The sequence below is a fragment of the Aplysia californica genome, unplaced genomic scaffold (genome assembly GCF_000002075.1).
Source record: "Aplysia californica isolate F4 #8 unplaced genomic scaffold, AplCal3.0 scaffold00922, whole genome shotgun sequence".
Taxonomy (NCBI): Eukaryota; Metazoa; Mollusca; class Gastropoda; order Aplysiida; family Aplysiidae; genus Aplysia; species Aplysia californica.
The window spans coordinates 46,356-71,831 of record NW_004798192.1 but is presented as its reverse complement, the minus strand read 5'-3'; the positions used below and the strand labels follow the sequence as shown (position 1 = coordinate 71,831).

The 25,476-nt window shown below is 40.4% G+C and overlaps 1 protein-coding gene across 1 annotated transcript; it reads right to left on the bottom strand.

The window, feature by feature from the left end:
* Positions 1 to 9,197: 9,197 nt before the first annotated feature.
* On the bottom strand, positions 9,198 to 23,297 carry LOC101860209 (deubiquitinase OTUD6B; the record flags this gene model as incomplete). Its single annotated transcript, XM_013089309.2, is given in 7 exon segments — positions 9,198 to 15,220; positions 16,201 to 16,307; positions 17,033 to 17,094; positions 20,580 to 20,688; positions 21,763 to 21,808; positions 22,508 to 22,527; positions 23,160 to 23,297. Coding segments are annotated over 7 exon segments (582 nt in total), but the record flags the coding sequence as incomplete, so codon positions are not given.
* Between the last annotated feature and the right edge of the window lie 2,179 nt (positions 23,298 to 25,476).

Here is a 25,476-nt window from a genome sequence, read left to right as displayed (position 1 = left end):
AGCTTTGGTTGTGGCCATGCCTTTCTTTTATGGCTGACCTTGGGTTTTTTTTGTTGTTGATATATTGATGGATAGGTTTAGAGGTTTTCATTTCCTGTCCAGTTCGTTAGCTTTTAGTTTTAGTGGCGATGTAGAGACAAATTTTCCTTTGACCATTAGAGAATTACTTTTGGAGCAGGAGACAAGTGCGTTATGCACGTAGAGATTTCTTCCTTTTTGCCTTCAGTTCAGTTGTGACGCTGCCCGGGTGCCTGAAAAGTGATGGCTGTCATTGCTTCCTCTCATTTACATTTCTTCGTTCTCTGCCACTCCTCGCTACTCCAGATGTGGAATGTCTCATCTCCCAGTGCTGGTGCCTTTCTTTGTTGAACACCTAGGGAGAGGTGTTTAGTTCAGTAGGCCTATATTTTTGGTGATGCTGGTGGAGACCACTTCTTAGACTGCGCATCGATTTCGATGGTGACTAAAGCAGCCTGCATGAAGCAGCTTTACAGAGGAACTAGAGAGTAGACATAGAGGAGTAGATTATCTAAGTACCGTCATAGAGCTAGATGATCTAAGTACCGTCATAGAGATAGATAATGTAAGTACCGTCATAGAGATAGATTATCTAAGTACCGTCACAGAGCTAGATTATCTAAGTACCGTACTGGTACCACTTCCCTCCCTTCAGATTTTGACTTCCTTGATATGTTCCAAAGGAGAGACATGGCATGGTCAATATATACATATGTTTGGAATCAAGGAAAGTGTAAGGGTATGTCTCACTGTTTAATAGAGATCACTTGCATAGAGGTTATTGATGTTTGAATGCAGGGGAAGTAGTGGCTTTTTGGTCACTTGTCGAGAGTGTTTTTTGTGGTAGCTCTGCCATGGGGAATGCCAAAGAGATGGCTTGCTATGTGGGACATCGAAGTCACCATGGTAGAGCCTTTTCAATTTGGTAAGAGTTTTCTACGGCGCTCACAACGCAACTGCTTAAGGTCAATGGGGCCAATACACTTACACAGTGGCTATTAATGTTGAATGTCAAAGAAGTGGGGTAGTTATGCGTCTCTGAGTTACTCCATTATTTTGGAGTATGTATGCAGCAGTTGCTAAAGCAGAGGTGAAATGAAGGCAAGAAGAAAGTGTTAGTCTCCTGTTTGGTTTTGATTTGTGTGCATGATTTTTCCAGTTCGCCAATTGCTTGAAAAACATATGGATTTGTTCATCTGTGTCGGATTTGAACCTTTGAATGTTGATGGTGATTTTCAGCTGTGAATGAAAAAAAAAAGGGAGTGCTTATTTAGGCCACATATGGCCTAAATAAGGTAAGGGAGGGGGGTTTAGCTTATTTAGGCCACACATGCTCAAACTACCCTTTTCAGGCAACTGAGTTCGTTCCACTTTCATAATGGTGCACCTTTCTCATTTAGTACGGTTTTGTCTCAGTGTACAACTTATAAATCATAACCATAATGAATATTGTAAAGAACAAAGCACAATACGCAAAATTTTGCTCAATCCCAATGGTTTGAATGAGGGCCAGATTTTTCCTTCATGGAGGGGCAAAAGCTAGGCTACCATTTTGGCACACTTTGGTCAAGTGAAAAGGTCAAATCCTCCGAATGGACTTCCGGGTTAAATTTGGGGTATAAAAAGAGTGTACACTACGTGGCTGAGTCAAAGTTACACTATCTTTGCCTGAGTGACACTCTCTCGTACTGTCTCGTAGTAGTACATGTAGACTAGTAGGCCTAGTAGTAGTAGTAGCAAAGATCGTGTAGAGAATATTTGGTAGTAGATTCTATCTAGTAGGCAGTTTAGTGAACGTGCTCAGGGCGAATCGGCCTCAATAAGCCCTGTAGACTTTTGTGATCGGCCACGAAGCCTCGTGTTTTGATGGGTCTAGATCTAAACAACTCAGTGTTATTCGCACTGCCACATCCGACAGGCCTAGATCTACATCTTTTTAAAAGGAAAAGAAAGATCATCAAAATGGTTGAATTCGCGTGAAAATCGATTCAGTAGAACTAGAACTATTAAAATTTGCTTCTGAAAACAAGGCAATTTTTATACGAAGGCCATTTTTATAACTCGATGAAATAAAAACTACTGGCTGTGTACTGTGTTATTCTGTATAAAAATAAATTATGAAACTTCAGGACGTATTATTATTTTCCAGCATCTTTTGACGCCTGAGCTGTAGAGGTTGAAGTTTTCACAACACTAATAGATCTAGTAAGAGGGTTAGGTAATAGGGCTTTCCGTAAAAAATGCATAGATCTACAAAAGCCGAACCACCGAATTGACCGGGCACCTCGCTCTCCCCTGCACACTGTGATAACGTGTTGCTGCGGTATCGCATTATTCAACTATTAATACATGCGGCTATGGCAATTGGGATGTACTGACTGAAAAAAAATTCAGTTTTGTTTTTATTTTACCATATATTTGACTTTAATAGTGCAGGCGATAGCAAGATCTAGATTCCCTGTCTAGAATCAGTAGTAGCAGGCCTATGCTAGAAGCAGCCAGAGAGCCTACAACTGCTAGATCTAGATCTAACTTATTATTGCTATGCCTTTGGGCTTTGGAATTGAAATAAAACGAATTGCACAGTTCTAGTTATTTTTAGATTCAGCAAGTAACTGTATTTCCAGAGTCAATAATAACAAATCTCAGCATAACAATCACTTTTACTTGTATTAGAATAATTAGATCCAACTTTTTTTTCTAAAATCTGTTTTGCGCAAACTTAATATTTTCTCTACTTGTAGAGCACAGAATTTACATTGTAAGCCTCTGCTCAGTCTTTTAGTATACATAATAAAATACACACACACAAGCACACACACACACATATATATATATAGAGAGAGAGATCTATATAATCATTTTATGTTGTTTTCGGGATATTTTTAAAACTCTTTTTCAACATGTCATAAAATCAAATTGTGCCATTTTCTTTGAAAAGAATAGCATTATCAGTGGACTTTTTAGACAGCGAGTCTCTGATTCAATATTTAAAAAAAAATATTGCTAATCAATGAAAATTGCAAATTGATAATAGTTTAGTCCTGTAGAGGATAGGTGGACTCTGGGGTCTGCAGAGCGAAATACTAGGTTTTAGGATGTGAACACCGGAGTCACCATAGTGAAATAAGGTTTGGTTTAAGTAAGGATTGGTGGACCCCGGGGTCAACGTAGTGATAAATAAGCAGGTTTAATGTGGACCCCGGGGTCTACCTAGCGAAATACTAGGTTTTAGGACAGGTGGACCCCGGGGTCACCGTAGTGAAACAAGTAGGTTTCTTTAAAGATTGGTGGGCCCCGGGGTCAGCGTAGTGAAATAAGTAAGGTTAATTTTAAAAGGATTGGTGGACCCCGAAGTCACCATAGCCGTAGAGGAATAAGAAGGTTTAATTAAGGATTGGTGGACCCCCGGGACACCTTGATTAAACCTACTTATTTTACTACGGTGACCGCAGGTTCCTCCTATTCTAAAAACCTAACTAGTATTTCGTTAGGTAGACCCTGGGGTCCACCTTAAACCTACTTATTTCAATACGTTGACTCCAGGGTCCACCAATCCTTAAAATTAAACCTAGATCTACATGTACTTATTTCACTACATTGACCCCAGGGTCCACCAATCCTTAATTAAACCTAGATCTACTGATTTCACTACGTTGACCCCGTGGTCCACCAATCCTTAATTAAACCTATATCTACTTATAATTTCGCTATGTTGACCACGGGCTCCGCCAGTCCTACTATAAAATAAACTGAGATCTACTTATTTCACTATGTTGACCCCGGGGTCCACCGATCCTTAGTTAAACCTAGATCTACTACTTATTTCACTACGCTGACTCCGGGGTTCACATCTTAAAACCTAGCATTTTGTTAGGTAGACCCCGGGGTCCACCTATCCTTTTGGCTAGATAGACCCCGTAGTTCGCCTATCCACTTTTTTGATAATAACTGAAAACAATACATGCCAGTTGTCATGAATAGTGAAGAAAAATGCGGGGAAAAAAAGACAATGAGGTAGACTATAATTTGTCAAAAAAATTGCAAGTGCAAGTGAAGATCATAAAATAATTTTGTTATTTTCTGGTCATCTTTCCCGGTTTATAAAAAAATTCCAGTGGGCCTACTACTAGATCTATGTATCTGAAGAACATTTTGCTTGCCTTTATTAGCTTTTTTCATGTACATGAAAGCATAGAATATATAGTTTCACACATATGCATGCACAATACTTTGAAAAAGAAAGATAAGGTCATTGTTGTTTTGTTTTTTTACGGAATCCGTTTTACGTTGAGAAAAGCGGTAAAAACAAGTTTTAAAATTTTAAGAATGCCCATAATATTAGTATTAGGAATCCGAAATTACTGCCTAGTTGGCTTACTCTTTAATAACCATGAGCAGTTAAGAAAAAAAAGACAATGATATAGGATTTATCTAAATATGACCATTAGCAATAAAGATGTTGCCCATTTTGTCCAATTATCCTTGCAGGTAAAATCACCCTGCACTGCACCTCAATAAGCACAAAAGGAATATTTCTGTGACTTTGTATAAAGGTGTGGCCTAAATAAGGTAAGGGAGGGGGGTTTAGCTTATTTAGGCCACAGGTGTGGCCTAAATAAGGTAAGGTAGGGGGGTTTAGCTTATTTAGGCCACAGGTGAGGCCTAAATAAGGTAAGGGAGGGGGGTTTAGCTTATTTAGGCCATATGTGGCCTAAATAAGGTCACCCAAAAAAAAATTAGCTGTGCTCTTCTACAAATTTGACTATAACTATAAGCCACCAATGTAAAACTGGTCTCGTTTTTAAGTCATGCATGTTAAGTTGGTTTTTTATTTACTAGCAGCTGAAACATTCATTCATGAGCTTACTCCTTGTACATTAAAATTTCATTGAAATGTGTATTGTTGTTGGCTTGGATTTTTGTGAAAAAATGGGTTGTGAAAAAAGACTGTTTTATTACTGTAAACTTTGAGTTGATTATTAGTATTAGTTTTTTTAAAGTTTTTTTTCTAAGTTCATTGTGCACATAGTACATTTATATGCATGTCGCAGTACGTTGACCTAGTCTGGTGTGCTATCTAAACGCCATTATTGTACACATCTCGAATCGACAGATAAAGTGGGAAACTCTTTGGCCAATATCCCGTGGCATAAGCTTCCCCTTTATGAGTCTTTCATGAAGCAGGCAATCTTTTAGTAACACTGTGACTGACAAATGGTTGCTTTTAAGAACAGGGGGGCTATCCCAAAAAATGCTGTTTTGAGAAAATCGAAGGTAGAGTTTTTAGTTTTTGCCTCTTGTTCAGTTTCTTTAAAAGAGAAGGAAAGTTTTCTGTATTTATCAAACAAATATACACACCAATGAAGCCAAACTTCTCCTACAAGTAGGGCAATGCCCACTTTTGGTGTAGGTCAAGATTTCTGGTACGTCCCAGCAGAAGACTGAAATACTCAATAAGTTTTGATAAAAATTCTCCACTCACAGGAATCTAAGCTGGTCTTCTGTGTGCGATGGGGTTTATGCTATTGGTTCTGACAGACCACACGCCTCTGTCATCATCAGCTGAAAATTACTTAATTGTAACCGACTGGTCAACATGGGTAAACAATGGAGGGACCTAAGACACAATGATCGGCTCATTCATGGGAGGGACTAACAATAACTACACGTGGATGGGTTATGACAGCTCATCCACAACTTCAGAGGCTGATATATTATTTATGACAAATTGGCAGACGATGAGAGATTTGCATTGTTTCGACAAGTTTTTTTTAGGTGTTTGTTGATAAAACAGTGGCTGCAGGCCGCGTTGGGAAGGTTATCATTTTGTGCAGGAGAAAAACACAAGGGGGAAGTGGAAAGTGGCTGTCTGTACAGGTGGCTGTGATGGCAGGTTCTACTTCTACTGTACAGTGGAACTCGGATTCAACGAGATGAGATAAATTCCCCGTTTTTTTTTCTTCTTTAAAATCAATAAAAGTAACCCGGATTCAACGAGCACTTAAATCAGCGAGGTCGCTTCCAGGGTGAACAGCCCCCGCAGATATGGCTTCGCTCATTTTTCTCCCAGAACGAACTTTATCTATTCCGGGAAACCATCCATTGCAACTGCATCGTGAACCATTATTCACTTACCCGGTTGCATACGACAACTCAGCGGCCTTTTTTCATACCAACATGTGAGTTATTGGCTCTACTCAGGCGTGTGTCGGGGTCGGATGGGCGGCCTGCACACGTGGCACTCGCGGTCCGGGCGTTGAACATCGCAGATACGAACCCGTCACAGTCTTTTTTTTCCCCTCGGCAACTGATCATTATTGGGAACACATCATTATTACATGTACAATGATAAGCTAGTCTTGACGTAGATCTTCGTAATGAATTGTGCGCTGGTCTATGGAATCTAAAGTTGACGTATGCTAGGCTCTACACAGCAACACAACTTTGTGGTAAATAATCGAGATGTCACAGGAGTGCATTTGAACGAATCTCTTTTTTTTTTTTTTTTAACGCAGCTCATAATATGCAGGCATTTCAGGCACTGCTAGTGACTACTCTTTATACATTACTTGCTCAGTGCCTGTAATTATCTACACAAAACCTTGTGTTTGCTATAACGAACACTCGGATTCAATGAGATTTTAGGTCAGGCCCGGCGACCTCGCTGAATCCGAGTTCCACAGTATACAGTGCAGCCTCCCCATAACGACATCCTTTGTACAGTGACAAGGTGCCAATGTCTCGATTTTTTTTCCTTATAGTAATTAGTAATTTTTGGTTGCGTTATAGAGAGGCTGCACTGCACATGTATTCTTAATTTAATTCTTGTGTGCTGATTTTATCATGTGGGTGCTGAACTGAACATAGGTGTGATACAGTGGAACTCGGGTTCAACGAGATGAGATAGATTCCCCGTTTTTTTCCTTCTTTAAAATCAATAAAAGTAACCCGGATTCAACTAGCACTTAAATCAGCGAGCTCCGATTCAACGAGGTCGCTTCCAGGGTGAACAGCCCCCGCAGACGTGGCTTCGCTCATTCTTCTCCCAGAACAAACTTTATCTATTCCCAGAAATCGTCCATTGCACCTGCATCATGAACCATTATTCACTTAGCCGATTGCATGCGACCAATCTGCGTTCTTTCTAAATACCAACGCGTGTGTTGTTGGCACGTGTACGTGTCTACTCTGGCGTGTGTCGGGGTCGGATGGGCGGCCTGCACATGTGTGGCTGTGTGTGCGTATCGGGGGGGGGGGCACTAGCGATCCGGGCGTTGAACATCGCATATTCAAACGCGTCAGTCTTTTTCCCCCCGGCAACTGATCATTACATGTATTACAATAATAAGGTAGTCTTGACGTAGATCTACGTAATGAATTGTGCGCTGGTCTATAGAATCAAAAGTTGCCTTATGCTCGGCTCTACACAGCAACACAACTTTTTCTTGGTAAACAATCGAGATGACACAGGCTTGTGTATTTGAACGAATCGGTCTTTTTTTTTACACAGCTCATAATATGCTTGCCACTACATACGGTCATATGAACGCGCGGGACACATTGAGTATTTTCAGTTTGGCAGAAATTTAGAATTTTGCCTGATTGGCGGCGGAAACCTATAGATTTTAGGACCACAAAGGGATCTTAAACATGAACAACTTGCACACGGAACTGCCAATAGTTTTCGCCCTTATCCGAAGAAGGCTAGAGATCTTACCTACTGTGAGACCACGGGTATGGCTAAAAGACAACAGGAAGGAGCCAAGGAGTAGCATTAGAAAGGCAGCAGAGAGAGCCGGGGGGGGGGGGGGGGGGGCAGATAGTGGAGCTGAAAGCAGATGACAGAACATGACTTGAGAGCAGGAAAGGAAGTGAAGTCATCATCATCATCTTCATTGCCTTTCTCACCCTGCACCAGGGTATAAGGCCATGGATAAACACTTTCCACCTTTCTCTATCCTTGGCTAGCCTCTTGGAGTTATTCCATGTCTTTCCACTTTTCTGTACATCAATTTCTGTGATTCTTCTCCAGGTTCCAGGAGGTCTGAAGTAAAGTAAAAGGAGAAAATTTTCCGTCGCTGTTACTTTTAGGTACCGAACACTACATGTACCTCTAGACCAGGAGAGTTCCCCCACGAAAACAGCTTTCTCGTGTCATTTTGACCCCTTTGTTATCAAAGGGCAAGTGTGTTCTTGCTGTCTGCATCCATTTTCAGTAAAGTTTATTACAGTGGAGTCCACTTATAAAGAGTCCGGAAAAAACGAGAAGTCTGTTATAAAGACAATTCTAAAACCCCGTTTTTTTCTCCTCTTTACCTTTGTAAATAAAATACTGTTATAGCGCTATCAGACAAACATGCGAGTCGGTTATAGCGGAATATTGCTGCTGCTGTGAACAGTGGATAGGCCAATTATACATCATGCAAACCCTCGCCAGTAAAGAAACTTGTTGGTTATCTTACGAAACAAAGAATAGGAGAGCCCATGTGCGTCAACAATGAAGGCCGGAGCAACTGAGTAGGGAGGGTGTGGCATACGCAGACAAGCAGAACGCATCGCGTGATAGGCCAGCGTAAGCCTAGTTCAGATTATCAAGGCCTACCATGCCTCTCACTTCTCCGATGCGGAGATGGAGAGGTCACATCAATGTGATGGACGGAGCGAATGTGTGACGTGCGCAAGCAGACAGAATGCATCACAGGGTGAGGTGGGGTGGGGGAAAACACAGCGGGGGAGTTAGCCCAGGGCCCTTTCCTTCTGATCGCCAACGCTGAGCTGTCAGTCCACATCGCTAAAGAAAGAAACCTGATTCAATTTTTGATCAAGTAAGACCAAGAGGTCTTGTTGACAAAATCATCATAAGGGGAGATAGCAAAAGGAAATAAACAGAACACCAAACTCATAGATAAGGCCTCTTTTACAGTTTCCCTTGAATTTATTACTGGATCCCTATAGCGAGAATCCTGCTATAACGGACATTTTGCTCCGGTCCCCTCCCTCTCGTTATAACAGGATTCCACTGTAGTATTATTAGCCAGGACAGCAGTCTGAAGACTTGTGACATTTCCAGACCCGAGTCTTCAATTGTGTCTCTTTCGTCAATTCCCTATACATATATTACACCCCCCTCCCCAAATCTTACTCATATTCTTAAAAAAACTTTAAAAATTCAAGTCAAAAAGGGAAATTTTCTATTTTTTAAAAGTCATTTTGCTGATTTTGTTTTGTGAGAGCATGTGGTTGTCCACGAGACAAAATCTGTGTTAATCGATTGCCTGCAAGCCCAGCACTAAACTAATAGCAAATTTGGTACATATGTGTGCATACATACATTACATGTAAATGTAACATCATGTAGGCACCAAGGAGCAGCAAATTTAACCAATTTCCATTACCTCCATAGTACGGCACAAAGCTAAAAATTATGCATTTTCACATTGTACCAGGTGCAATTATATTAAGAAACACAATAGGAATTTCAAGAGAGATCAAGGACTCGAAGAGCTGTCTCAAGCAAAAACGATAAGGCACTTTCGAAGGAATTGAACAAAATTTTTGACATCAACTTTTTTGTTGTAGCAATGTAGCAGTCTTCTGGCACATTTGATGATATTTGTAACCAGACCCTTCTTCTTTCACTTTCTAAACTCTTGTGCACATACTCATGTTAATTTACTTCCACAGCAGCTGTCCTCAGTCCTTTGTCACAATCAATGACTTTCAGAACAAATACATCTGTCTCCACACTCCTCTCCAACCCTCACATACAATGATTTACACACTCCAGGTTTAACAGCACTCTTTCACCCTCATAGCCAATGGCTTTTGTAAACTTAAGAATACTATTCATCCAGCAGTGGCCATAGAGCAATCAGATCAAACAAAAGATGCAACAGCAGAAAAAACAGCTATTAACAAATGAGTAGATTAAAAAGCACATTTCTAAACACTCATAGAGCAGAGAAGAAACGAAAAACTGGGGGATTGGACTTACAAAAATGTTAACAGAAGAAAAACTTCATCTAATCTAGGCTCAAATATTCAAAAGAAAGTTGTGATACAGACCTGGTGTAATGACATTTTAATGTGAAAACAAAACTTGCCCAAAAACAAAACTTCATCTGATGACATTCACTGTTGTCGCTTGTTTTAGTAAGAGTTTTACGACGCTAACGACTGCATAAGGTCATATGAGCGCACGAGAAAAAGGTTGGTTCTATTTGCACCAGTACACTGCACAGCCTGATTCTGGTCAGCATCTCTACTAAAATGCTAAAAATTTGATGTAAATAAATTAATTCAAAACAACTTTTCAAATAACATTAAAAATTTTTAACAATCCCATTCACAACTTCCCATAAAGGCCAATGGCCTTTATAAAATCCAGAAGTCTGTTAGGATCAATGACGGAAAACAGATCTTGCAATTTTTTGCATCTAAAATATTTCCTTTGGGTCTCTACGAAGTCTAGACTTTCCTGAAAAGGAGAAGTGAGATGCATGGTAGGCTTAGAAGATCTAGACTAGGCTGGCCTATGCTTATCCAGCTATGCAATGTTTGTCAGTGCATTCCACACCCTCCACACTCATTTGCTCCGGCCTTCACTGTGGGCTCTCCCATACTTTGTTTCGCTAGATCACCACCAAGTTTCTCAAATGGCGAGGTTTTACATATTATAAATGGGCTGTGCACAGCAACAGCAATATTCTGCTATAACCGACTCGCGTGTTTGTCTGATTGCGCTATAGCAGTATTTTATTTACAAAGGTAAAGAAGGGAAAAAACAGGGATTTAGAAAAGTGTCTTCATAACAGACGTCTCGTTTTTTCAGGACTCATTATAAGTGGACTCCACCGTATTTCATTTTCCGCAGAAAACTGACCATATTTCTATTGCCCATGGGTCCCGGAAATCCGGGCTGACAAAATTTCACAGCATCACTTTCCGGGTGGCATCGGGTCTCTCAAAACGGAAAAAAAAATTGGCCGGTAACGATCGAGTCCGGCCAAGCGTAATGGACTTTTAAAAACTGGTATCGCGATAAGCATGCAAGTTCCGGATGCGATATTTCATTTCGTATGTCTGATCTGTGATCATCGGAAACGCCGGTCACGGGATCGAAAGGATAAATAAATTACATGGCTCAAATAAGGGGTGAACGATTTCCAGAAATCGGATTTTTTTAATCCCTTTGATTATTTTCATGAGTAGTTAGATCTGTTCGCGCAAAAACCGGGATCAGTGTCAGTGAGACGAAAGCTAAGCCAGCGAGTGGTTGTGTCGTAAGCTAGCCTACCGTCAATCTCGATAAATTCAAATAGATTTCTAGATCTGTGTAAGTTCTGTTTGATTTTTGAAGATGAAGTTTCTAGATAGACCTGCTTCTACGGAGGAATTGGAGAAAAGTGAAAATAATAAGAGGTGTTGGCAATGGTTTGATGAAATTTTCGACGATGTCAAAGTTTCTGTGTGGTGTAGGAAAGTCGAACAACCGGTGCATATTGTTGTGTTGCTTGCGGGAAGACCCTCACGTATGCTTCAAAGTGGGAAGAAAGCCATTTGTGACCATGCTTTTGACACTGGACACAAAAACCGTTTGAACTCCGTGACTGGAAACTGCAGGCTCCCATGTAAGTAACATTTTTTTCTTTATTTAGAAAATCTAGATCTAGATTTCAAATATAGAATAGATCTAGAATATGAACTCCAATGGGACCAGGTGACGTCAGTCCTCATGGACTTCTGTAACGTGATGAGAGGTTTTAATAGTGGAGTAGAGGCAAGGAGAAAGGAGAAAAATCACCATCTGATGGACATTTCGGGAGATACGGTGCATATGATCAACAACAGTGCCAATGCCATGTTTAATGAAATCGAGACCTTCCATCCAATTCAACCAGCATTGTGTGCTATACATTTTGACATTCAGGACCTTTCCAAAAATGAAAAGCCTTTTCAAACAGTGTCCAACAGATTCTTCTGGGCAAGTCTGCATGTTTGTTATCCACCTTAGGCCTCTGCCAACAAGATTTCTCCAATTGCATGAGGTTGCTCAAAGAATCTTAAAGCTGTGGGATATTCTATGGATTTACTAATATGGCACATTGACAGCAGAGGAAAAGAAAGGCCACAAACAGCAGCTTTTGTCATTTTTGTCAAAATATGGCATTGATGAACAGAAACAGTCTGAGCTTGTGTCTATCTGGAAGTCAGTGGCCCAGAACAAATCTGCAGCTGGTGTTAAAAAAATTAGACAACATTGCCTTGTTCCTTTTCAAGATCAAAGACAAGAGCCTTCTTCTACTGAAGCTATATAAAGGAATACTTGGACAATTAAAAAGTTATGTGTTGAGGTTTCAAAGTGAAAAGCCACTGGCACATACCCGGCCCACTTCCATCTTCAAAGTACTCCAGGGTTTCTACAGAGGTTTTATCAAGCCTTCCAAAATTCCTGAGTACAATGCCAGAGATCTAGCTGAATTGGACTGCAGGGATGAAACAATCCAGTTAACCAACAAATCTCTGTCAGTTGGTCCTGATGTATATGAGGATCATATGATCATGCAAAAGGATGTGAAGTTCAAATTCTGGTTGGCTAATTTCCACAAAGCCCTCCTAAAAGGATATATCAATGGTTGTGAAAAGCTGAAGAACTTGCCTCTAAGTAATAAGACTTTGATTCGACTCTCTGTTTTATCACCTGAAATGCAGAGGACTGACTCAACGAAGCACTTATGAATCTAGCAAAATCTCTGCCACAAGTTCTACATTCATGTGAGCTTGGTGCCCTTGATCAAGAGCTGAGAGAGTATGTCACTGACAAGCGGATGTCTCTCATGCCTTATATATGACGAAGATGAATTGGGCACCAGAATTGATTCAGACTGGTATTGTCACCTGTTCTACATCAAAGTTCAAGGACAGCCAAAGTATCCAAAACTGAGTAAGTTGGTGAAAGCAACTGTCTTGTTTCAGTGGACCTATTGTTGAAGGGACTTTCAATATAATGGATGATATTCTGGAGAAGGACAGAACCAGAATGACTGCACAAAACTTTGAGGCTCTTCTCTCTGTGAAACAGACATTGAAAGCCTCTGGGTATACTGCGTCAACTTATCCAATCTCCGTTGACATGAGAAGTATGATCTCACAATCATATGCTATGTCCATAAAAGATCAGACCAAAACCCCATCAGTGAGGTCCAGAAAAAGAAAAGCCTCCATTACTGACCAGTCACAACCTTCATCAGTCTCAGACCAACCCCTCACTTCATCTTCAGTCTCAGACTGACCCCTACCTTCATCTTCAGTCTCAGACCGACCCCTACCTTCATTATCAGTCTCAAACCAACCCCTCCGTTCACCATCAGTCTCAAACCACCCCTCCGTTCACCATCAGTCTCAAACCAACCCCTCCGTTCACCATCAGTCTCAAACCAACCCTTCCATTCACCATCAGTCTCAAACCAACCCCTCCGTTCACCATCAGTCTCAAACCAACCCCTCCGTTCACCATCAGTCTCAAACCAATCTCTTGCTTCATCGACACCCAATTTGACAGCCTTAGTCAGGCAATCTCCAAGACCCTTTAAAAAAACTAAGACCACCAACATAACTGCCTTCTTTAAGAAAGTGTGAGCTTGGACTCTGCCTCCTTGTGGATAAGGAGTAAGAACGGTATCCACTGCTGGACCCTGGCATGCATTGTAAAAGGCGACTAAATGGTTCAACGAGCAACATACAGACGGCAAGGCAGGAAGAGTTTTTATTTTTTTTTTTATTTCAGGGTTGGGAAAATTTAGGATCTGGGTTTTCAGGGCTTGAAAAATTTTTCACTGGCAGCCATGATGTCTCTTTATTTTTCTTTTATGGATTTTTTAAAAACAGTCACTGGGGGTATTTTCTTACCAAAATTGAAAGGTAAATTTGGATGGCTTAAAAAACAAGTACAAAGGATAAATAAGCCATTCTAAGCTTGATACTATTTAGATGTATGTTCCATGGTAACGAATGGATCTGACAACACTATGTACAGTTGGATCCAAATATTTTCACATAGGTTACTAGTTGATGTTAATTGCTTTTTGGAATAAAGGCGGATAAAAAAACATGTCAAATGATTTATGTCGAGCCATCTTAGGTAGATCTAGTAAAGAATCTAGATTCTAAGTGTTTTGGTTTGTAGATCTAAGCAAAAGATTCTATGTTGTTGGTTTAATGCATTGGGCTGGCATTTTGGGGATATTTTCTAAACTCTATTGATGTCCAATAAAACTTTGGAGTTTGATATTCTTAAACCGAAATGATTTTTGTCTAACTCATTATGCATTGAATACTTCTTGTCATTTTCTCAACCATCTCTGTTCTAAAGTAGGCCTACATATATGACTATATGTGTGGCAAGTGCCTTAAAACTCGTACTAAAACAAAACAGCATTACAATACACCATTGACACTGTGTTCAAGAGCATACAGTTATACCCCCCCCCCTCCTCCCCACACAAACAAATACAGAGAGTGCAAAAAAACCCAAAACAACCAACAACAACCAAGGGAGTGTGAGAAATACAGTAAAGTTATAAACATAATTGGTCTGCTGTATCTAACAAGGAAAACAATTGAACAGAACAATGTGTCAAGTTACATTGTCACACAGCGAAAACTCCACTCCCCACTCATTCACCAAAATGTGAAGAACACTTGCCTCCGCTCATACCAAACACACACACGCTTTAACTATTTCACCAACACCACTCACACCGACAGAGAGCACCATTCACAGCACAGAGGAAAAGATTCTCACTACAATAACAGATCTGGGATGACAATATGTTCAGATCAGCTATTACCATATCGCGACCTCAGTGCTTTCTTGTCGTATCTCCATTTTTTCTAACAGAGAAAATGTGACTTCTTCAGCTCACTCTTTGTTATGAACTGTTTTCAACGTTATTGAAAATGGAGGTGCAACATGAAAGCACGGACGTCGCAATATATACATGTACAGAACTGTGACAACAATACGTAGGCTACAGATCAGTTATTACCAAAGGTACAGAACTGTGATGAGAATATGTACAGAGCTAATCCTGGTCGTCATCATTGCACTCCCGACTCCTCCTCCGCCTCCTCCTCCTGGGCGGTGAGCGGACACACAGAGTTGTAGTGTTCTCCCAGTCTGTACACGTGTCGGTGGTACCTGCGGTGGGAAGCCAGATGGACAAAAGGTCAAGCAAACATCGGTGACACGGTGTGTAGGTGGGTGGTCACTGGGGTGTGTCCTTGAGTAAGACACGATAACCCCAACTCACACTACAGGGATCAGCACAGTAGTGGCCACCAGCAGTAGAGTGTTAATAGTATATTTATGATTCAATATATCATGTGTCTAGGTATTTATTTACGTATAATATATGTTTAGATGTTATGCCAATGTATGCCAAAGTTCCCTCATGTGGATGAACAAAAATGGAATTTTTTCTATTTCAAATTATCTCTTTGTTTAACATACCCTTCTTTGTTCTGTCTGATTAAGGGAGTTGTGCATAATAAACAAAATAAAGGATATATTGATAAATATCAGAAAGGGAAAAAAAAACCCCACCAAAAAAACCAACCCCTCTTAGTACTGATCAAGGAGAGACAATAACGACAGAGAGAAACGACAAGAAGGTACGGGTTGCCCATCTAATTTTCCGAAAGTGGAAAGAAATATATAAAATGTATTAAACATAACAGAAAGAGGGCTTACTGGTAGCACCCTCCAACCTCCCTCTGAGAGAAAGGACAGAAATAGCTGAGGAAAATAAAGAAGTTAAAATCATGTGTCACCCTACAACCACACTCATGAGGAGCAGAGAACACTTCCAAAACAAAACAGACAAAAATAAAACGGAAATCCTAACAAATTAGAAGGATATCAGATATCGAAAAAGACAAGAGAAAAATAACAGTGGAGCCCATTTAAACGAAATCTACAGGGTCGTCAGATTATCTTCAGTTTAGCTGTGTTTTCAGTTTAGAGAAATTGCTTAAATAGCAAAGATAAAAAAGGGGAATTCTGTTGTCTTTCGTCTTCATAGGTTTGAACTTTTAAAATTATTTGGGGGGGGGGGGTTGAGTAGAATTAACCAAGTTCAGTTTAAGCGGACTGCACTGTATATGTTAGAGAAAACTTACACAAGGGTCAAGGGGTCAGCTTTCATACTTTCTCCGATCACAAGAGGTTGTGTGTCAGCCTGGATGACCTCTATTGGCACTTGCAACACTTCGGACAGGGCACGGAGCTAAAACATACCAGTGTAGATAAGTAAGTGTAAGTGTATGGGTTTTTTATGCTCCTATCAATACTATTAGCTTATTTAAAAGGCAAGGCCTTCAAATTTAACGTCTGTCCCTGAAATGACTGAGCCAAATGGGTTAGGAGCCTTCAAAACAATTTATAAAATAATTTTTTTTAAACGAAGGCCTCAGTTCAAGAAAGCCCAATTTAGGATTCAAACCAGGCCCAACGGCTTCTTAGTTCAACGTAACACCAACTGAGCTAACACAGTACCCACATACCATTGTCAACAGCTCATGATATAACATACGGCAACAACATCAACAAAAAGTGGTAGATTACCTCTCAAAAACCTTCATACCCTCATAATACTCATCATATCGATTCTTACAAGATTTCCTACCCCCAGGATCAACAACTAATCAGCACACACAAAGTTCTGCAGCTTCTTGTTCCAGACTTGTGCATGTTCAGCCATGATTAAAATCCCTAAAAACTTTTGTGTCTAAACGCTGAGGAAGTGATGCTTAATAATAATTAAATAAAAATAATAACAACAATAATTATAGAGCGCATATCCACAATCAACAATACGATCTATGTGCTTTACAACCATTATTACCCAGGTAGACACTAGAACACTCAGAAATATTCTCAGCTTCCTTGGAAGCATACAGTGCAAGCTGCGGTTTCCATGAGAGAGAGAGAGAGAGAGAACTTAACACAAACCTCAATCTGTCCTCCCCACATCGGTGTTTTTGACGTTTTCTCACAGTATTCTTCAAATTGTTCTGAGGGGACAAAAAGATGAAAAAAATAGTTTTTTTAGGAGGAGTTTTCCGCCACTCGCAACACAAATACAGTCAAAACTGTCAGAGACGGCCACTCACTGTCGAGGAGATTGGCCGCATTACTTACTCAGTGCCATCATGATGAAAAAGATAAGCATGGAGGGAAGTGACCGTTTGTGCAGGTGATGTCTCTATCTATAGGGTGATCCAAAAAAAACTTTACAACTTTTTTTCTGAATATCTCGCGCAAAAATTGTTCTAGAATGCTGTAATTTGGAACAGACATAATTCATTCAAAAGGAATTTGTTTGATATAAACTCCACGAAAAACAAACATGTTTTGAAAACGGAAACGGCTAAAAGAAAAAAAGCACCCAAAAACGCAAAGTTCACCAATGTTTAAAAATCTTGTAAAGGAAGTCGTGAAAAGATTAGTTGACCTTTTTCCTTCTTTTCTCTTTGAAATTAATTTTCCATCCCTGTGACATTTAAACAATGTGTGAGGCAGCATGGTGGAATCAGGCTCTCGTCAAAATAATCAAAGTGAAGAAACTTGCATTTTTCCGCAGGTTTGTGAATTTTTTTCAAATTTTTGTTTTTTGGCTCAACACTTTTCCTGCCCATTAAAGAACTCATTTCCATGTGGATTTTTCTTTAAAACGTTGATTAAAGACACAAAAAAACGTAAATTTTCAAGTTACCACGGGCTCTTAAGCTAAGGAAATAACTAATCTTTGGCGGCCATTTTCTCACTTATTTTACCTCTGAAAACAGGTGACTCCCACCTCCTTCATTCACAAATATCTCGACTTATATTCAAGATAAATTGAGATTTTTTTCATCCAAATGAAGACCAGTGAACAAGCTTTAAGATGATACCAATAACCCTACATGCCCAAAAATTGACAAGAGCCTGATTCCACCACGCTGCCTCACATATTTAATTACTTTTACAGAGTTTTTAAAAGCTAATGATTTCATTCTGAAATTCCTAGAAGCAGTGCTCTACATTCCCTCCTCTGGACTCGACACATTTTTAACGCGCCGTTCGAAATGTTCAGTGGCGCCCTATACAAGGACCTGCTAAACCTTGAGTGTTTAAAGCCACATACACTGTACATGTTCACCAAGAAGTGGCTTCTAGAGACAATACAGTGGAGTGCCCAATAGACAGCATTTTTGGAGATAACATATCCCGTTGGGTGAAAATGGGCTTTGCACTAAACCAAATGTCATAGAAGAAATTATCCCTCTTTACAGGACAATCGAGGAATCATGAACAAAGTGCCATGCTCTGATCCATGTCGTCTCGGCCTAGCGAAGATGAACATTGTGTAGTCGTAGGTCAAGATCTGCCATGAGAATGCAGACTGTTGATGAGTAGGAAAGTCCTAGCTGCAGATCGTCTACGGACGGACGTCTCATGGGACTCTGCTACTGAAATCTGCTCTCTGGTGACGTTTAAAGGGCTGCACAAGGTGCGTGTTCGACCTGAAGTGGTTATTTTTTAAAGAACTTTTTAGTTCTGATTCGCTATAGATCCAAACTGACAGAACTTCTCAACTCATGACGCCAAAGGTCTTGAGGGCACCAAAGCATTCTCTCCATGCCGTGTGCAGAACTTACAAAATGTCAGGGATGGCGAGTTTGTGGAGAGGTAATGTTCAATACAAATAGCTCTCTGCTCTTTACTAAACGTAGCCATGATCTCAGCAGGCAAACAAAATTTGGGAAAATAATACATGTATCTGCAGACTTCTGTTGACTTAGACTGCTGTAGCTTGCAATATGGCGCGATTGTTGCAACTTTTAGAGGTAGGTCTAATGCGAACTGGTGCGCCATGCTATGAAAATGGTGACAAGGTTGAAAATGGGTTGATTTTTTTAATGCGCTATATAGAGCAAAACCATTCAATGGACTTATTTGAAATACATAACAGACAAATTCCTTAAATTGACTTCCAAACGTTATGTTCAAATCTGAAACGCAAAAACTTCAGTATGGAGGAAGATATTTACAAGACAAGTTGTTAAGTTTTTTTTGGATCACCCTGTAGGTAGCGTAAACACCGCCTCGCGGGCACTCGCGGCCTTCCGAGCACGTGGTATCGGTGAAATCGGGGTAATTCAGATCGCTGTTTCTTTGCTCTTTCGCTATAAAACACCAAATGTCGTACACCTTGTAAAAGTTCAACTTTTCCTCGTTACAATGGTGTAAGTTGTTTATACGTCCGATTATTAGGAGCTAGAATATCGGGAAGGAAAGCGAAGCCCCTCGCGGTCAGAATGCGTGGTCGGCCGATTAAAAAATTGACACGCGTGCATTCAAATGCTTCGCGGACCGAGGGATGATTAAATGCCGTCTTTTCATTGGCGGAGAACTGTAGAGCTTTAAACAGGCTTTCCTTTGGTATACTTTTGGCCTATGGCGTTTAAATAGAAAGTCTTTAAAAATACCGTCAAAATTTTCAAAGATAATTTTTTATACAGAATATGTAAAATACCGACTTAAAAAAGGTATGAATAGAAAGATCAGTTTATTTCCTATTTGAATAAAGTAATCGGCTTGGAATTATTTAGCATCAATCCTTCTGCGAGACTCAGAAAGCATGTGACCCACCATGCAGGGTACACTAGAGTATAGGGCCGACTCGCTCGCCGCGGGGGTCAGTGCGGCGCTGGTTGGGTCAACGCTCTGTGTTTTTGTCGAAATAACGACAGATCATCATGTTTGAGGCGATAAAATACTGATTTGTAATGATCTCACAGTCTTGAAAAAAATTAGGCCCCATGTTATAGTGATTGTACTCTGTTAATGTGGAGATGTTTAGTGCACTTGGTACTCTTTTATTGTCTGCCAAACATGGGGTTGCAGCCACTGACCGACTTTAACAAATTTGATCAAATTTTAAACAACTACCATTTTCTTAAAAATTGACTGAGAGGTTAAAGAATGGTACCAAAATGCTCAGGAGACATAGGTCTTTCATATGGAATAGATAAATTTGGCATACAGCCACTTTGAAAATTTAGTTTCTGGTACCTACTTAATCTCTTCACACTGCAAATCTTTGACCAACACGCCTTCAGGACTCAAACGTAAGAAGATGTTTAAACGATATTTGATTAATTCACGAATCCAGTGTCTGTGGTGTACCAATCATGCGCTTCGCTGTCGCAGGCAGGAGACCCGAGTTCGATTCCCCATATTTTCATAGAGTACCTCGGTCTTTCTCCTGGGATCCTGTATCCCTCTCAGTCCGGGTTGACCCTGCCCGCATCCTAAATGATCTAAGTAGTGTCTTTGGAGGAGTAAAAACAAAAAACCACCTAAATTTTCAAAAAAATCTACATATTTATTTGAATCCACGCAAGTCATTACAAAATCTTGATTACTTTTCTCCAAAACCCCATTAAGCAGAGAATATTTTTTTTGGTAAAAAAAACAACCAAACAAACAAAAACGACCAGATTTGAATACCTACCCTCAGTCAACATGTCGCCGGTGTCCGGGTGAGTCAGGAATGGCAGGAAGTCGTCTCTGTGAGATCTCATGAAGTCCGCCGTCTTCTCTCGCAGCTCCTTGTTGGAAGACTGGGCCAGACAGTTTTAGTTTTAATAAGAGTTTTACGGCGCTTGCAACACAATAAGATCATACAAGTGCCGAAGAATAGATGTGTTACAAGAGAGTAACATACACAAAAAAGAAGGAGCAGATTTAAGGGCGATAGATGTTTGATAGGAAAGAAGGATGAGCAAACCACACCTACCAGAGCACCCATCAACCACCCGCTGGGCCAGACAGAGAGACAGATTGTGCCGGTCATTCAACACTACCGCAGGAACAACCGAGGCTGGACTACAACTACTAGTACTACTATAATAATAATAATAATAATATATAATAATAATAATAATATGACATTCAAATATAGAGCTCAAGCTAAAACAACACTAGGAGGACATGATGGACGGCTGGTGCCTTTATAAATAAATTATCGATGGCCAAGCTCAGCCCTATAAAAAAACACATGCTCTGAGCATCTTACAAATACAACCTGACAACCATCTATGCCCAGATGTTCACAAGTGAGCTTCCGTCGTAAGAGGCATTACAGGGGCTCCATTCCCTACAGGGGCTGGCCCACACTGCATCTGTTTGTTCCTCCCTTACCAATTGCAGTGAGCGGAGGGTTCGTTTTATTTGGGTTTTTTTGCCCTCTGTGCACAAAGAAAGATTGTCTTTCTTAAAAGCAGGTCTTTTTACTCCTCTATCGATATAATTTAGATATTTAGGAGGCCAGCTTCAACCCTGCTTGTTTGAGCCAACCAGGGCGGAGAGGGATATAACATCCAATCCGAAAGAGCAAGATACTCTATAAAAATTCTCCCCCTCACAAATCGCACTCTGGTCTCCTGCGTCCGACAGGAAAGTGCTCAACTGCTACACCACAGGAGCCGGTCAATATCAAAAAGAAAAATTAACCGAATAAAAGGACAGTAAAACATTGTAAGTTGAAAAATAATTCTAAACCTCAACTACCCATACATAGAAGACACATGCAACCACTCTATAAACTAAACCTAACATTATCTTTGGCTTACACACATACTTGTACCTCAGATGATTTTTTTCCTCATTTTTCAGAAAAGTACAACAAGAATTACCTCCAAGTTGCGACAGGACAGCTGGTGGTTGACTGCATTGTACATACTGTGAAACAACACAAAATTCACAGTAAATAAGTTTTTATACTTTTAATAATTAAACAGCACAAGTTTACCCGAACTATAAGACAAAACACCAGAAGTCCATCAGTTCACACCACAAACCACCAACCGCCATAATGACAAGACAATCTTTACTAGTCTTGCTTGTTTACACTGGCAGCGGTGCAACGAAAGTCAGGTGCACTCACACATGCACAACAGATAGGGCATTAAATGCATTGTCGGTGTCGTAATCAATCCACTCAAGCCTGCTTGGGTACTTTTCACACCAGAGACCAAAAAAAAATCTAGTTTTTGTAGTGTTGTTCCCATCAGGAATCAAGGAAAGTGATAAAATTGTAAGCCTTGACTACAGCATTAAAAACTGCATTTTAGTGATGTTGAAAGGTTTATCTTTGACAGAGTTTTAGGAAGGTGTAAAAATCGAAAATTCTCAACATTTGAACAGAAGTGAAATGCTAGTAAACATTCTCTCTTTCTCCCTGTTTCATATGCAGCACTTGTGTGTTCAGTAACTTTACTACAGTTGCCAGTACAAATGAATTTCTAAATCTTCTTGTTCTTCCAACCATATGGCATAGCCATCAATGATAACACATTGTTATATTTGTTTGAGGTTTTCTGTAAAAATGAAAGTACTGGCAAAAATATCTTAGACAGATGACAGTGAAGCATCGCTTACCAATTTCCATCGGCAGCAATCTGAAAGTAGAAATGGAAGAAATTGTATGATCACTTGAACCAGAACTAAAAAGAGTACAATGTCACTAGGAACATTCTTTTTTTAATCGCAAAAAAAACCCCAACCCAACAAATATTTATCCGATTTCTTTCTTCTTATAGTTAAGTGTAGTATCTTAATAAGTTATATATATATATATATGTTCATGAAATATTTTTGGGTTAAAATTCAAATTCAAATTCTAAATACTGAAAAAAGCTGGAAAAGATTGTGGTCATTTATATATACACATAATTAAGTAGTCATTGTCATTATATTATACACTGCTGTTTTCAAACGATAGTAAGTCCATTCTTTGACACATTGATTTTTTTTATTAACGGCCCAGCCGGATTTGTCTGAGCTCTGATGTGGCCTAGTTTGACAAAAGGGCTGCCAGTGGGTGGTAGGCAGGTGCTCTGCTTCTTCCTTCCTATCTGGTCAAAACATTTATTCTCCTCTTCTAATTTTCGTCACTCATATTATATATATTCCCTATTTGTGTTTCAAGTGCCGTAAAACTCTTATTAAAACAACAACAGAAAACAACAAAACAAAGCAGAAAGAAAGGAACAAACATAAAAACAACCAAAAAAAAAGAGAGTCTACTGACCTCATGAAGTGCCAGGCCGCGTAGTTTGAGCGCAGCCTTCAGCGTGACCATCTCGAGGTGCCGGGGAGCCTGACAGTTGAGCACGGCCTGTTCCTTGATCCGCTCCTCCCGCTCCTTCCCCTTAGCCTGCTTCTTGTCCTGCCAAACACACACACACAAGGGATTTCTGTGTCAGTTTGTCTTGCTTTTGTTTGTTTTTATCAAATAGTATAGATTGTGAACCGCATACAGCTTGCTGTTGAGGAGGGATTTGTGCTATATAACTTACTGACCACCCATTACGCCATCGGGCGTTTAGGGCAGCAGCAAAGGATCTCCAGCTCTGTCTGTTTTGGGCCATCTTGGTCAACATCCCCCATGAATGGTTCCAGGACTTCAATTTCAGACTCTACTGAGCAAGTAGAGAGCTATATAAATGCTATGTTTATTACTATCAGGCGCGCAGTTACATCAGTTGGTATCAGTATCATGCGGGACAATAGAGTGGACAGCTCTGGTTCGAATCCCAGACTGGACGTTCTTGAACTTGGGTTGTTATCACCGTTATATGGGGTTTTCAAGGCTCTCAATCCATTTGGCTTAGTCCTATCGGAGACGGACATTAAATTCAAAGGTCCTGCCTCTTAAACAACCGGATAGTGTTGATAGGGGCAATAAACCCATACACTTTACCTCTTTTGATTGAGGCCAGGAAAGGACACATTTGACAGACTACATAACCTTGGGAAGGAGAGATTTCATGTGAGTACAACAAACCACTAGACAAAAATAGGTAATTTTGAAGTCCAGGTATCTGGCCTTCGGATACCAGTACAGACCACAAAATGAAAGAAAAGGTCAAAATTGTCAAAGACACTCGCCATTGTTGGGGAGAAAAGTGGTTGTCTTAGACAGTGTCATTATATAATTATTATGGTTTATAATGGTCAGAGCATGGGTAATACAAATATAGGCCTGCATTCAGACGTGCTGTACCTCAGTGTGACCTGGATTTCTTCACTTCCTAACAACACCCCCCCCTCCCACACACAAAAAAAATGTTTCCTTACTTACACATGAATTAGAACTGAAATTTATGGAGAAGTACATAGCGCCGAACTTGGGGGGTTTGGAGGTTTCATTCTTACATTACAGAGCACACACCCCTAACAGCTCCGATCACTTTGATCTCAGGTCAAATAATTACACACCCCCATCGACACAAATTAGACCATTTAGGAGGCCGGCTTAGAGTAGAGGGGTGTACAACATCTCAGCAGAATGACAGAGATACTCAATAAAAATGTATCCCCATTTAGGAATCAAACTCTGGTCTCCTTCAGGCAAAAGTGAAGAGCCTAACCGTTACACCACAGGCGCCGGTCATTTCAAATTCATCATCATCATCATCATCATCATCATCAATTGCCAGATCTGCCGTAGACATCAGTGATCATGGTTCGATGTTTATTCATTTGCTCAGATGCTCTAAAAAAAAGCTAGATCTACACCATCCTGATCTTTCGCTATTATCCATCGTTTTAGGATTCCCCAAATAAGTTCAGCTCATTCAGCCAAGCTGCTTTGACTACTCTTGTCATGATAGAAAAACGGACAACTGTGTATACCTTCTAGTATAAATCCAGAGAGAAATACAAATGTCACATATGCTCTGAGAGAGAGACAGACAGACAGACAGACAGACAGACAGACAGGCAGGCAGGCAGGCAGGCAGGCAGGCGGCAGGGCGGATAGACTGTTCAAGGTGGAAGTAGAAGAGGCAGGCAGAGAAAGAAATAGACCGACAACATTGCCAAGTGGACAGAGAAGGAAGAGTGGGTGGTTGACGGGTGCTCTGGTGTGATTTCCTCCTTTTCTATTAAACATCTGTCCACCTTATCTCCCATCCTTTTCTATTAAACATCTGTCGTCCTTATCTCTCCTCCTTCTTTTTGTGTATGTTAATCTCTTGTAACACATCTATTCTTCGGGGGCTCTCGTGGCCTTGAGGTTAAGGTGCTCGCCTCTCATTCAATAGGTCCGCGGTGTGAATCTGTGTGGACGGCTATTGAGAGGAGAACGCCGTAACCTCTAGGCCACGAGAGCTCCTGGGAAGGGTTAAGGCACTCGTGACTGTGATCGGGATGTTTCTCAGATTGCATGTTATAATTACTGTGATCATCATTATTACATTATTCTCATTATTATCAGTCGAGGAGCCGATGTGTGTTGTGTAGCAGTAAACATCTTAGTCTTGCACGCGTCAAACCTGGATTCAGCTTCAGTAAGAATTTTACGCCACTTTCAACACAATTAGGTCATACAAGTGCGGAAGTGA